Source organism: Protomyctophum bolini (genome assembly GCF_963924005.1).
Source record: "Protomyctophum bolini genome assembly, chromosome: 1".
Taxonomy (NCBI): domain Eukaryota; kingdom Metazoa; phylum Chordata; class Actinopteri; order Myctophiformes; family Myctophidae; genus Protomyctophum; species Protomyctophum bolini.
In genome coordinates, this window is record NC_137862.1 from 22202675 (window position 1) to 22216335 (window position 13661).

The window sequence follows — 13661 nt, forward strand, 5'->3', positions numbered from 1 at the left end:
GTGTCTATGTCTGGAATCCACGTAACTCGAGAAACGTTCACCCCACCTATTTCACGGATACACGGTTGTCCAGAACCGGCACAAAAGGCTCTGTAACATGTCATTAACGGTATGTCTGACTTATGGGCAGTCCCCAAAGGCTCTGGTCAGGCTCTGCCAGTGGACCTAATGAGCCCAAGTCCCCTCACCTATAGAATTCCCAGTCACAATATGCATCTGTGGAACCAGAGTAAAACCTGTCATACAATTCTTATAGTGGTAGCGGCCGGAAAAGGTTGAGAACCACTGATCTTTATTTTATTTAAATTTTTATTCATTCTCTTCCCCTCATCTGCAGGCTTTGATTAATTGGCATTAATTCATAATATATATATTATTATTTTTGCCCACCCAGTCCTCCAGACCGTCGTCGTAGGGACGTGTTTGGCGTGGCCAACTCCACGTCAGTCCTCCGCTCCACTCCTCCTCCACGCTTCTCCAACACCTCCCTCACCACCACCACCGCTGCCACCACCACCTCCTCCTCATCCTCCTCTTCACCCACTCTGTCCTCCAACGGCACGGGGGGCGGGGCCGTGGCGGAGCCCACGGACCAGGAGTTTGAGTTCTCGGAGCGCTCTGTGAGGGAGCGTGAGCTGCAGATCTCCAGCCTGCAACCGTTCACCGTGTACCGCCTGGACGTGCACGCCTGCGACCGCCAGGTTCGCCGCTGCAGCGCCGCCGAGTTCCTCTTCTCCAGGACCAAACCTGCAGGTTAACTGATCCCCTGACCCATTTTGTTGACCCCGCCCAAATCCTTCATGCCAAACTGACCATGATCCCCCCCATAGAGCTGTGTGTCTATGTAGGTGTTGCATAGAATTCCAATGACTTACTGTGTGTCAAGTTTGGTCACATAATTATTATTAGTTTTAAATACTTGCTTTTATAATTGATTGATCGAAAAAGTAATCCACTTGTGATCCACACAGGACGGATATCCTGTTGTGGGCGTAATGCTAAATAAATAGCGTCAATGCTAGCGAGCTAAAATATAGCCATCCTTGCTCTAGAAAGCACCAATGTTTCCATCTAGCCCACCAGATAATCAGCAAAGACCTCCGAACATCGCACGTTTTATCCAAACCACGGAGAGCTCCGTAGTTTGGAGTGGAGTTATTCCGCTTTTTAGTCAGCCTGTATAATGGGATGCGGACGGGAGGGAGGTTGCTCAACCCGGTCTAGGATCGCTAAAGAAGGAAAGGCCAAGCCAAAATAATAATGAAAAAATTGAAATCAGCGATCCGGTTTGATATCAATAATAAAGGTTATCAGACGGAGCATTCTGCCAGAAGAGGAGAAGCTAATTACATTCCTTATGGCGGAGCATTACGTCACAAGCAGTACGTCTGTTAAACTAATTATGAACCTGTGTGTCTCCATTCATCCATCCAGACAAGGCAGACGACATCTGGGGTCCAGTGACCTGGGAGGGTCAGGATGACTGGGTGTTCCTGCGTTGGCCTGAGCCCCAGCGACCCAACGGACTGATCCTCATGTACGAGATCAAGTTCAGACTGACCACCGAGGTACGACTTACTCAAACACAGAATAATGGAATAGAAGGAAATGTATGTGTCGGCAGGGCTCGTCTTTGGACCACAGGGTCAAGGCAGGGCTCCATCCCCGACGCACCGACCACTTAATCAGTTCCCAGTACTCGTACTGGGAACTGATTAGGTGTGGCGCTGCTCTTCTGCAATCCATCTCCTAGAGGTCTAGCGCATTGTAACGGGGATAGACTGATACCAACAATAAGCCTCTCTGATCTACTTGAATGTAATCAGTAATTGCACACGTTCACCCTGCTGTCCCCCTTTTTTTTTTTTTTTTCTTCAAAAATTAAAAAAATAGCAAGAATAGAAGTTCAACAGAAGGTGATTCATGTATCCTTCTTGCTACCTTTAGTTTATATGCAGAGCTGCTGTATGTTTGCCAGTTCCCACTTGTAAAAGAGACGCAGTCTCAATGTGACTTTACTGGTTAAATAAAGGTTAAATAAAAAATGTTGCGTTAGTTATGTGTGTTATTTTGTTTGCTTGAACACCAATGTTAAGAATTTTATTAAGTTAGCATGTTGTTTAGAGTTTAGACACATGGTACAGTAGGTTTTATGTAAGTCTTTACCCTGTTTGTTTGTGGACCATTTAATCTGATTTCGGCTTGTGTGTGTGTGTGTGTGTGTGTGTGTGTGTGTGTGTGTGTGTGTGTGTGTGTGTGTGTGTGTGTAGTCTGATAAGCACGAGTGCGTGTCTCGTCAGCTGTATGCAGAGCAGCGTGGGGCGAAGCTCTCCAACCTGAGCCCAGGGAACTACTCGGTCAGAGTCAGAGCTACTTCCCTGGCCGGGAATGGATCCTGGACTCAACCACTAGCTTTCTATGTCCCGGAACGTAAGAGACACACACACACACACACACATCGAATCTTTATTGATTCAGTTTGGGATCGCTAATCGTCTGTTAGGTCGCTGTTGCTAGGCAATACTAGGCTATGGTCCGTCAGTAAAAAAGCCTCCATTCACTTCAATGTTAACTGAAAATTTAAACCCCTTTATCTCGGATTCTTTTCCCCAGATTGAGTTTTTGATCAAAACAGCGATGTTCATGGCTCATAACTAAAGCGTCGCTAGTCGAGGTTACAAAATGTACATTTCGGGTGACTTATAAAAAGATTGCAGCTAACATACCGGTAGCCTAGTTGATTTTACTTCCGGTTCTAGGCCACTGAGTTGTGGCCTATAAGATATCTGTCTGAAAAGACCTCAGCAGGGAAGGGACACAGACTGAAACAATTCTGGCAGTATTAATAACCCTCGACTCATGCCCATGAGGCCACGGTTTATTAGAAAATGTTCGATTCATTCTTTTTGGCGTCCATGCAGCGCAACCATACTGCCAACCACTTTAGTGTGTGTGTGTGTGTGTGTGTGTGTGTGTGTGTGTGTGTGTGATCCTGTTGGATACGATTGTAAAGTTAGGACAAAATGTACTAAATAAATGCCATATAAGATGTGGATGAAATTAGAGCGAATGTTACTGATTACAGTAGCCAAAGATCCAAAGTATCTGCAGCATCAAGGGAGGTGGGGAACACAAACAAGAGACACATTGAGAGCTTCTAGATCTTAAGTAAGATTTTTGGTTATTTTAAGATTAGAGCATGTTCAGAAGCATCTTCCGTAAAACCCTAAATGTCATATTAAAAGCAAAGGTTTAAAGCCTCAGTCCGTGATGTCTTCACCTGGTTGGCAGCATGTAGAACAGCAGGAACAATATTACTAAAACATCATCATTTCACATATTGTGTTAATTGTTTAGGAATCGTGCTAGTGTGGGTGGGGGCCGCCTTTCACAATGTTTCACAAATCGCACATTAGAACTTTACCGTGTGTGTGTGTGTGTGTTTGTGTGTGTGTGTGTGTTCGTTCCACCAGGATATGAGAGTCATCTCTACGTGATGATCTTCGTCCCCATCCTTGCCATCCTCCTCACCTGCCTGGCGGTCACCGCAGTGCTGGCCATCAACAAGAAACGGTGTGTTTTGCTCTGATGTTGGAATCTGTCTGCAACCACCCCTTGAAAATAAATCTTGCACACCGAAGTTCCAGACTAATATCTACGCAGTAAAGTAGCCTTGCCGAGCCATGAGGCCCATAGGGCAGGAGCCTATCTCCTGTTTCTGTAGCGTGAGGCAGCTTGATGTACAAGTACACCCCCTGGACATGACACTGGTATGTCGCAGGGACTTACCCCCAATCCAACCCTTGATGCTGAGTGTCAAGCAGGGAGACATTTGTGTCCCATTTTTACAGTCTTTGGTATGACCTGGCCGGGGATTGAACCCCGACCTCTCAGTCTCAGGGCGGACACTCTAACCACAAGGCCACTGAGCTGGTGATATCTACGCAGTGATGCCATGTAATGCCAGGCTAGGGTGTGTGAGTGTGTGATTACCATTATGATTGTGTCAGGCGCCTCGCATATTTCAGGCAAAATCCCGTTAACAATTTATCCAGTTTTAGCTCATGTTTTAATTTTGTGAGAAGAAAACAGAGAAAAAAAGTGTTTGGATAGAAAGAGTGGATTGTCTCCCTACATGGAGCTCAGCTGTGGAAGGAAACACAGCTGACTTGAAGACCTGATTACAAGTTCTAGCCTCTCTGGCTCTGTGCGTCGAGTTAGGTTCAGCTAACGTTTGACTATTACGACCATGGGAAAAACATCAGCGTGGTTGTAAAATGTTTTCCATCAGTCGTGTGTGTGTGTGTGTGTGTGTGTGTGTGTGTGTGTGTGTGTGTGTGTGTGTGTGTGTGTGTGTGTGTGTGTGTGTGTGTGTGTGTGTGTGTGTGTGTGTGTGTGTGTGTGTGTGTGTGTGTGTGTGTGTGTGTGTGTGTGTGTGTGTGTGGTTTCACGCCGGTGCTATACACCAGAAAATAGCAGATCTACAATGCATCACAGCATGCTTGTAGATCAGCAATTTTTCCGCTTTATTCATTTATGTATAAAGGGCATTCATAAAAACGTTGATGTTCTCACAAGTATGTGTAGTAATACAAACCTGTGTGTGCGTGCGTGCAATAATCCTTTCTGCCCATTTGTGTCCTTTAGTAACAGTGACCGCTTGGGGAACGGAGTTCTGTATGCTTCAGTCAACCCAGAGTACTTCAGCGCTGCCGAGAGTGAGTCTGTGTGATATGTGGCTTGTATGTACACACATTTATGTACACACTGAAAACAGAGAGGCCTGGTGGTGTGGTTGGAGGCTGGTCACAGAGGAAGACAGCCGTGGAACTGGATACAGACAGCTTTATAGCCATTCCAAGACATAAAAAAGAAAGACACGCCATCTCCGGTCTACTACATGGTAGTCGTGTTTTTAATGAACAAAATTCGATTCGATTAAATGTCAGTATTTTATTGTATATAATTTAATATAACTGTAACCTGCCGGCATGTCATTATAGGCCAACTATAAGATGGCTCAAACTAGTGCTGGTTGTCTGGGCTAGGATCGCCGCAGTGGTGTCCGTTTAGAACTTAACCGGGATGCCGAAACTTCTAACACAATGATGTCTGGGTTGTAAGGCCAGACATCGCTGAGAATAATATCTGGGTTGTAAGGCCAAATATCCTGTCTCGTACGGAGAGCGATGGAGTCTCTCGCGAGCAGTGTTGGGCAAGTTACTTTTAAAAAGTAAAGAATTATAGTTATAGTTACTTATCTTTTACTTATCTAAAAAAGTAATTTGTTACTTTACTTTAAATTAAATTATGAAAGTAACTACTTTACTTTACTTTAAAAAATAATAATATAAAAAACGATTTAAAAGAAGGTTTTTGTTCTGTCGCACAGTAAGAGAAAAGACAACTCCCTCCTAACATTATGAAATGTAGTGGAACAATAAAACATGTTCAGGAATTTTGACAGGCATCTTTGTTGTAGCCTCAACTTGCCTTCAAAACAAATGGTGCTGTGCAATATGAAGAAAATAAATAATAATCAAATAAAAAATGAGTACACTCTCTTTGCATTGCTCTTTTTGGCTGAGGACAATGTTTTATGTCCGCCACACAATTTGCATTTCACCTCAATGTTTTTTTTTGTCGTCCTTGACCCACAAGTACTCAAAGTAATGTTTATATTTCCAACCCCCAAAGCAACCGATCTCGCTGTCATGACCCGCATTTGCCATTTTAGCGTGTGGTACTGGTATTATAATTTTCGTTCAACCGCCGATTTCTGTGTAGTGTCTAGTGTGTATGCGTTACAAGGGTTTGTGTGTCTGTCTGGTTACTGTTTACTACAGCCAGTAAGCCCGCCCTACTCTGTAGACTGTCTCTGATTGCCTTACCCTGAAATCTGGCCCTACGTTAGCCAATCAATGACCTCTTCTGCGACGTGCTTTGTTCACGTTAGGGTGTGAAGCCAATAAGCCATGTGGGCTCAGAGGCTAGTATGAGAGGCAGCACAAACGAAACTGTCGACACAGAGAGCGCTCTCTCTGCAGTCAGCAGCACAGAGACACCTGTATGATAGACTCACGGAGCTGCATGGCGAGACTTTTCACTGATCACATAAGTTGACATAATAACGCCATAACGCGGTTAACACACGCACAGTAACTGTAACGCCGTTATGGAATGGGAAATGTAAAGCGTTAGGTTACAAATGATTGCAAATAGTAGTTTCGTTATGTAACGTAACGCAATGTAAGGGCGTTGGTTACAACACTGCTCGCGAGGAGCGTAGCAAATCCTGCTACTGTAGCTACCCCAATGCTCTGCAGATTCTATCCATACAAGGCTCTACTGGATGCATGTCATGATGACGATGTCAAACATGTATACCCATATATGAGGTTTCTAACTTTAGCCTGATGTCAGTGCTGGATGTAGCCGTGATCATATATGCCGCTCTAGATTGTCTCCCTACATGGAGTTCTAGGTGAAAGCCTTCGATACACCAACATTGTAATTTTCTTTTGAATATAGCCGGTCTGCAAGCTCACAACATGTTGCTGACTGACAACGTGATAACGCTGTGAGCTTGTAGATGGACCATTTCTCATACGAAGTGTATAGGGCTTAAGTGGTAAAGGGAAAATCTCTCTGCTCACCTACCCCTTCCCCCAATCCTCTCTCCTCCTCTCACACTCTCTCCTCCTCTCTCCTCTCCTGCTGTGCAGTGTACGTCCCAGATGAGTGGGAGGTTTTGCGGGAGAAGATAGTCCTGAGCAAGGAGCTGGGTCAGGGGTCGTTTGGCATGGTGTACGAGGGCCTGGCCAAGGGCGTGGTCAAGGACGAGGCGGAGACGCGAGTCGCCGTCAAGACTGTGACAGAGTCGGCCAGCATGCGGGAGCGCATCGAGTTCCTCAACGAGGCCTCCGTCATGAAGGAGTTCAACTGTCACCACGTGGTACGCAGTAGAACCCACAGCAATGAGTCATTTTCACTAGTTTGGGTCTAATTTCTCTTTTGGGTCTTGAGCTAATACGTTTGGAAACCACTGTCCTATATGGTATGTCTGACATTTTTATCAAACCAAATCGAATCGCTCTCTGGTGGTTGGTCAATCATGTTGTGTTGTGATTGGCTGCAGGTCCGTTTGCTGGGTGTGGTCTCTCAGGGACAGCCCACCCTGGTGATCATGGAGCTGATGACCAAAGGAGACCTGAAGAGTTACCTGAGATCTCTACGGTCTGGGAAAGAGGTACGTACAACTACTGATACTGTTACAATTATTACAAAATCATCTAATTGCAATTATTTGGTATGATCGCAGTGGGACATCCTGCCTGCTTCCTCCTCATGGGAATGTATGGGTGGTGTTTATGGTACCAACATTTAGGTTCTCTCTCTCCCCCCCCCCCCCCCCCCCCCCCTCCAGGGGCATACAAACCTCAGTGAATGCCTCCCTCCTCTCAGTAAGATGACTCAGATGGCGGGAGAGATCTCGGACGGCATGGCTTACCTCAACGCCAACAAGTTTGTCCACAGAGACCTGGCTGCCAGGAACTGCATGGTGGCTGAGGACTACACTGTCAAAATAGGAGGTAAGAGACAAGTAGTCCCAGCTTTGACCACCCTGACACTAACCCTGAGTCTGACCCCCCTCGGGCTGTGTAGCAGCCCGTACTTTTAATTACACTTTCTTTTCTGTTCTTTTCTGAAGTAAAGTCTTCTTAAGACTGTTGTCAGCGATGCTGCCAATGTGTTCTTTCCATTCATTCAGTAGAAGTTTGTATTGAATTCCTGTTGATTGACCTGCTTTATTTAAACCACATTCTGAATAGACGCAATGTTCCGTATCCAGAACAACTTTGTAACCCTAATCTCAAATTCTGTCAATTCAGGTTTTGTTTTCACTCAAGTACCAAGTGGGCCACAGCAGAAAGCACTAAGAGACACACATGATTAACTTTACAGATCTAGAGCCAGCACAGGGTCTTCTAGTGACGCTATAATATATTAACTTTACAGATCTAGAGCCAGCACAGGGTCTTCTAGTGACACTATAATATAAAACCAAGTATAATGGCTGCCTCTGTGCGCTTTCTCCTGTGGTCTATTTAGTATTAACCCATTTTGACCTGAGATCAGATTAAAAAAATGTCTTCTACTGTACCTTGACAGTTTTCTGAAAAAGATATGAATTGCATTTTTTTAATAATGCGCTATGAGCTTGTAGATCTGCTATTTTTCAATAGCTAAAGCATAACATGATGCTAACACCAAAAGGGGTTCCCGCCCAAAATGGGTTAAGGCAATTCAGAATATCAAGGTATTAAGGATGTATATTATGGAGTATATTACCTTGATGACAGTAAAATGCAGTGGAGAGACATACAGTAGGTGAGATGCATCGTTATGGAGAATAACGCTGCGTCTCTGCTCATAACATTGTCAAGTGTTTGATATTTAGCATGGATTCTAAAGAACTGTCATATCTCGGCTGTCTGGCAGAAACCAGCCATGTCCAAAATGTTAACAATACTGCCTCATCAAAGTTGGTATGGTGTGACTTTATACACTTGCATGTGTCATTATATTATCGTTACTTTACCCTTATCCAGCTCAAGTGGAGTTAGGTTTTTGACCAATGAATGTGGAGATAGTTATGTCCATCATTGATTAACAGTGATGCGTCTGTATGAGACTTTACACTACTGAACTTGTTATACAGCTGTGAGCTTTGATGCCTCCGTGTAAAAGAACATCACAGACAACTTAAACCCTATATATTTGACCGGAGTCCCCTTTACTACTTGCCCCCCCTGCACACACACTGAATATCTTTGCAGAACATAGGAGATTTACAAGCTCACAATGCATTGCACTTGCATATCTGTTATTTTCACCTGTTTTCTTTCTTTCTTTTTTTTTGCCCCAGATTAGCGTCTCTAGGGTTGTGAATGAAGTTGACCCTCTGTGGTCCTATAGGGAAGTGTTTTTCAAACCCTTTTTATATCAAGGTCCATTATTTATTTGGCATTTAAGCCACGGACCACTGTGAGATTTTGCCTCTCAGACCCAAAACTAGAATAGTTTATCATTGGATAAGATTTTGTGGTACCAATACCATACCATTTGTGGTACCATTGTGGTTGTTTAACCACGTTAAACAAAACAAACCCTGACAGCTGTGTTCCTCTAACTTTAGTGTGAGTGTTTTGCTACCCGCTTTATTAAATTATCTATCAGGTCATCAGTACCATGTACCTCCTAACCCCCTCAGCCCACCTTTCTGCAAAACTGTCCATGGTTCATTGCCGGGCAGTTTGTGGAAATAAAACTATATAAATCAATATGAGCCTTGAGTTTCTGACCGCTCACACATGATGTTTGCATTGGTGTCTCCACTGTGATGATGTTCAGTTTGTTAGAAAACCTTGGCAGTGCAAAGAACTGCTGAAAAACCAAGGCCATGGGTTTGTTAGTTTTGTCCGCAAAGAGGGTCAGGCATGGCCCTCCCCTGGCCATGCCTGACCCTGAACCAAACCATATCTCTTAAAGGTGATATAGGCAAGTTTTCAGTGTTTGTACACAGAATTGATCGAGTGTTTCCAAACAAATTAAAATCTAGCTCCACCCCCCTCCCCCCGTCATTCTATTGGCTGAGCCAGGTCACTTCAGGCTATGGGGTTGTTGTTGCTGCTGGGAGGGACGCTATGGATATTGCGCTCGTATGGCTAAATATGACATTAAAAAATTATGAATTTCTATCGATATCATAGTTACAACAATGACATTGAGTTGACATGTTTTTTTAAGGGTAACTGTAGCGTAATCACAATATCACAAGACTGACACGACGAGTCCCGCAAATGAGGAAGTAGGAAGTAGTGGAGCAGACTCACTGGCTCTCAATTCAATTATCTTTCATTTGTAATCGTGCATATAAAACATATTGCCCCTCAAATGCCCCAGCCACTACAGCATCGTTCATGTGAACTACTTTGTCCACGGTTATTCATCGCTATGATGATCAGCGACGGCTTGTCACCGTTGGCGAGCACGGGTTGAATGCAAGCTTCAAGCCGGCCGGACCACCAAACCATGCGCTATACATAGCGATTCTCATAATTTCAACAGGCTTACATATTACATCATAAACATACTATTTCACATGAACAATGGTGAAACTAAGATATGGGGATAATATTATACTTGCAAATTGCAAGTATAATATTATCCCCATATCTTAGTTTCACCAATGCGATTTCATTGCAAGTTGCAATGAAATCGCATTGCGTTTTCATTATAATACTGCTGGGTCGAACACACAGTCACAGCCTCGCGCTGCAATTGGCTAAGACTCCGCGTCACCCCCCACACAGACCCTCCTCCCAACACGACGCTTCCGTCCCGCGACATAAACAACAGTGGATATAAACAGATACAAACACATAGAGGGAGACAAAGGGAGAGTGTATGTCTACAGGGCAGCAGCTCAGCATCAAAATATAGGGGAAGATAGAGGGAATAAGGCCACAAATATAGATAGATAAATATGTTGATTTTTGGCTGAAAACTTGCCTATATCACCTTTAAGGAGGTAAGAAGAGGATATCCTCCCCTAGGCCATGACTGACCCTGAACCAAACCATATCTCTTAAGGAGGTAAGGAGAGGATATCCTCCCCTAGGCCATGACTGACCCTGAACCAAACCAAAGCTCTAAGGAGGCAAGGATACCTATAACTAACACCTGGCTGGCTCTTACTGAAAGCTGCAATCTTTTTTAATGTTGCTACCATTACAGCACTTTGTGTGTCTCTCTCCGTCTCCAGCCCAGACCAATGTTGTAAAAATGTAAGTTCTTCCACAGAACAAAAAAAATGCCGTAACCTCAGAATGACCGCATAACTTTGTCTCCGCTCCATTACGCAGGTACAATATGTGTGTCCCTATGTATGTATGTCTACGCGTCCCAGCACAGATGAGCACGGAAAGCTGCAACACAATAACTCTGTCATTTATTCTGTCACATCCGTTTTGGATATGGGAAGGCTCGCCGGAACAGGGCCAGCCTACTGGCCGTGTTCCTGGGGGTCCAGATGTTCCGGGGACCCCCACACGGTAACTCTGTAATTTCTCGACCATTTTGGCCACAGGAAAGCTTGCCGGAAACCGGGCCAGCCCCCTGGGCTCGTTCCTGGGGGTCTGTATGTTGCGGGGACCCCCCGGCGACTCTTACTTAGTAAGAGCTTACAAGACTATAATGGATACAATGGGTTTCTGCAATTTCTACAAATAAACTACACCCCAAAAGAGTTGAAGTTTCAAAAATATCATTGATATACTGTACCATGTGGTGAGTCTGACTACTGTTAGAACGGGTGGTGGGACAGCCCTCAAGCCTGATTTATACTTTGAATAAACAAAGTATAAATTAGACCATCATACGCATGAATTAAAGTTCTGACAGATTTCAGTCATTTGGATTCCACAGAAGCCAGCATGTCTTCTATGGATGCATGATGTGAAAATAGCCGATCTACAAACTCCCAATGTGTCACTGACATCATTTGAAGTGGTCACACTAGCATAGAAATATGTTAAGAAGAATATTCCATAAAATCTTAATAAAAAAGAAAAGAAAAAAGATATATTTTGCTTTAATCCATGCATACATATTTCAGTGTTATGTTCAGAATCTAGGTGGTTTTCAGGCTTGCAACGCAGTGAGCTTGTGTAACTTTTTATGTTTATTTTATTATCCCTGTGATGATGTAACCTCACTGTATAAACTCCATCCCTGACCTTTAACACTGGGTGAAAGAAAATGGGTTACAAAAATCGTGGGATAAAAGATGTAGGAGATAAAAATACAACAGGAAATGAACCGGAAACACTTTTTTTCTTTTTTTCAAATGCTATTACCTCAGATTCTTTTCCCAGATTCAGTTTTTAATCAAAACAAGCTTTATTCACAGCGTAAGTAAAGTGTAGCTGATCACGGTTACAAAATGTATGTTTCAGGTGAATTAAAAACAGATTGTTGAAGGATCCGTTAGCTGTATGCTAACTCATTTCAGATTGTTGAAGGATCCGTTAGCTGTGTGCTAACTCATTTCATTGTTGAAGGATCCGTTAGCTGTGTGCTAACTCATTTCAGATTGTTGAAGGATCCGTTAGCTGTATGCTAACTCATTTCAGATTGTTGAAGGATCCGTTAGCTGTGTGCTAACTCATTTCATTGTTGAAGGATCCGTTAGCTGTATGCTAACTCATTTCAGATTGTTGAAGGATCCGTTAGCTGTGTGCTAACTCATTTCATTGTTGAAGGATCCGTTAGCTGTGTGCTAACTCATTTCCGGTTGACGACCAGGGGTCATGTTTGCCTTAAAATAAGGACCCGACTGAGAGGTCCTTGGCACTGGTGGAAGAATTGAATAATTAATACCTGCCACTCAAAGAGTTAATTCTGAACTATGTTCAGGAGTAGGCCTACTAGGAGTGATACTGCGTGGGTGAATGGGGGGAGTAAAAGTATTCCATTGTACACATTATTTAGGGGTGTTACTGCGTGGGTGAATGTACGGGGGGAGTAAAGTATTCCGTACACATGGCAGGGAAGTTAAAATGTTGAGTGATGAGATGACATTTATTTAACAGCTGTATGGAACACATTAGTGCACAGGCTCCAGATGAAGACATTATTGGCTGCCTGATAGACACGAGATTTATTTGTTTACTCTTTGTTTATCATCGTGACGACATCCTCAAACCATCTCTAGCCGTGTGTGTGTGTGTGTGTGTGTGTGTGTGTGTGTGTGTTTTCAAGATTCAAAGATGTCTCATATTTATTTGTGTGTGTGAGTGAATGTGTCTCTGTGCATGTCATCTATTTCGGGTGGAAACCTCATATGTCCAAAACTGTTACCTTTCACGATTCAAATGCAAAAGTAGCAGATCTACAAGCTTGAAATGTGACGTGTGACATTGTAGTATGAGGAAGTAGGGCGTTAATTTCTGTCCGACACAAACCATAATGTCTGTGTAGCCTGTTTGTAAGACTGTGTGTGTGTGTGTGTGTGTGTGTGTGTGTGTGTGTGTGTGTGTGCATGCGCGTTCACACAGACTTTGGGATGACCAGGGACATCTATGAGACGGACTACTATCGTAAAGGGGGTAAAGGTCTGCTGCCTGTCAGATGGATGTCACCTGAGTCCCTGAAAGACGGAGTCTTCACCACTAACTCTGATGTCTGGTAGGACAATGCACACACACACACACACACACACACTCCACACACCACCTGTTTCATATTAATCAGCACAACAGACAGTTGTTTGCGTGCGTGTGTGTGTGTGTGTGTGTGTGTCACAAAGCTTTCTTCCTGTAAGTTCAGAGGGCCTGTTAACCCCCGTATTATCTCACTTCCTGATGGAGAGAGGATGAAAAGAAATGCGATGGAGTAAAGAAAGAGAGAGGAAGAAGATAAATGGGATAGAAGGAGAGAGGGGGGGGGGGTGAAAGGAGAGAGAGAGACATGTCTCTAGGCTTGGACCCACTGCCTGTCTTTGGGAGTTTGTCGTTTTCCAGATGTTAAATTACAGTGCAGACCCTTTACTGTTAACTACTTGTCCTACAATCCAGCAATGCACGCACAGACTTCCT

The 13661-nt window shown here is 43.9% G+C and overlaps 1 protein-coding gene across 1 annotated transcript in view; it reads left to right on the top strand.

Moving 5' to 3' along the window:
• The window catches only part of LOC308309492 (insulin-like growth factor 1 receptor), an 89455-nt gene that overhangs the window by 59657 nt on the left and 16137 nt on the right, over positions 1–13661 (top strand). Inside the window, exons 11-19 of the mRNA XM_080755366.1 lie at positions 395–753; positions 1435–1568; positions 2271–2430; positions 3474–3573; positions 4648–4718; positions 6726–6955; positions 7139–7249; positions 7427–7592; positions 13122–13251. Of these exons, the coding sequence (XP_080611492.1) occupies positions 395–753; positions 1435–1568; positions 2271–2430; positions 3474–3573; positions 4648–4718; positions 6726–6955; positions 7139–7249; positions 7427–7592; positions 13122–13251 (1461 nt within the window). The remainder of the gene's footprint in view (positions 1–394; positions 754–1434; positions 1569–2270; positions 2431–3473; positions 3574–4647; positions 4719–6725; positions 6956–7138; positions 7250–7426; positions 7593–13121; positions 13252–13661) is intronic.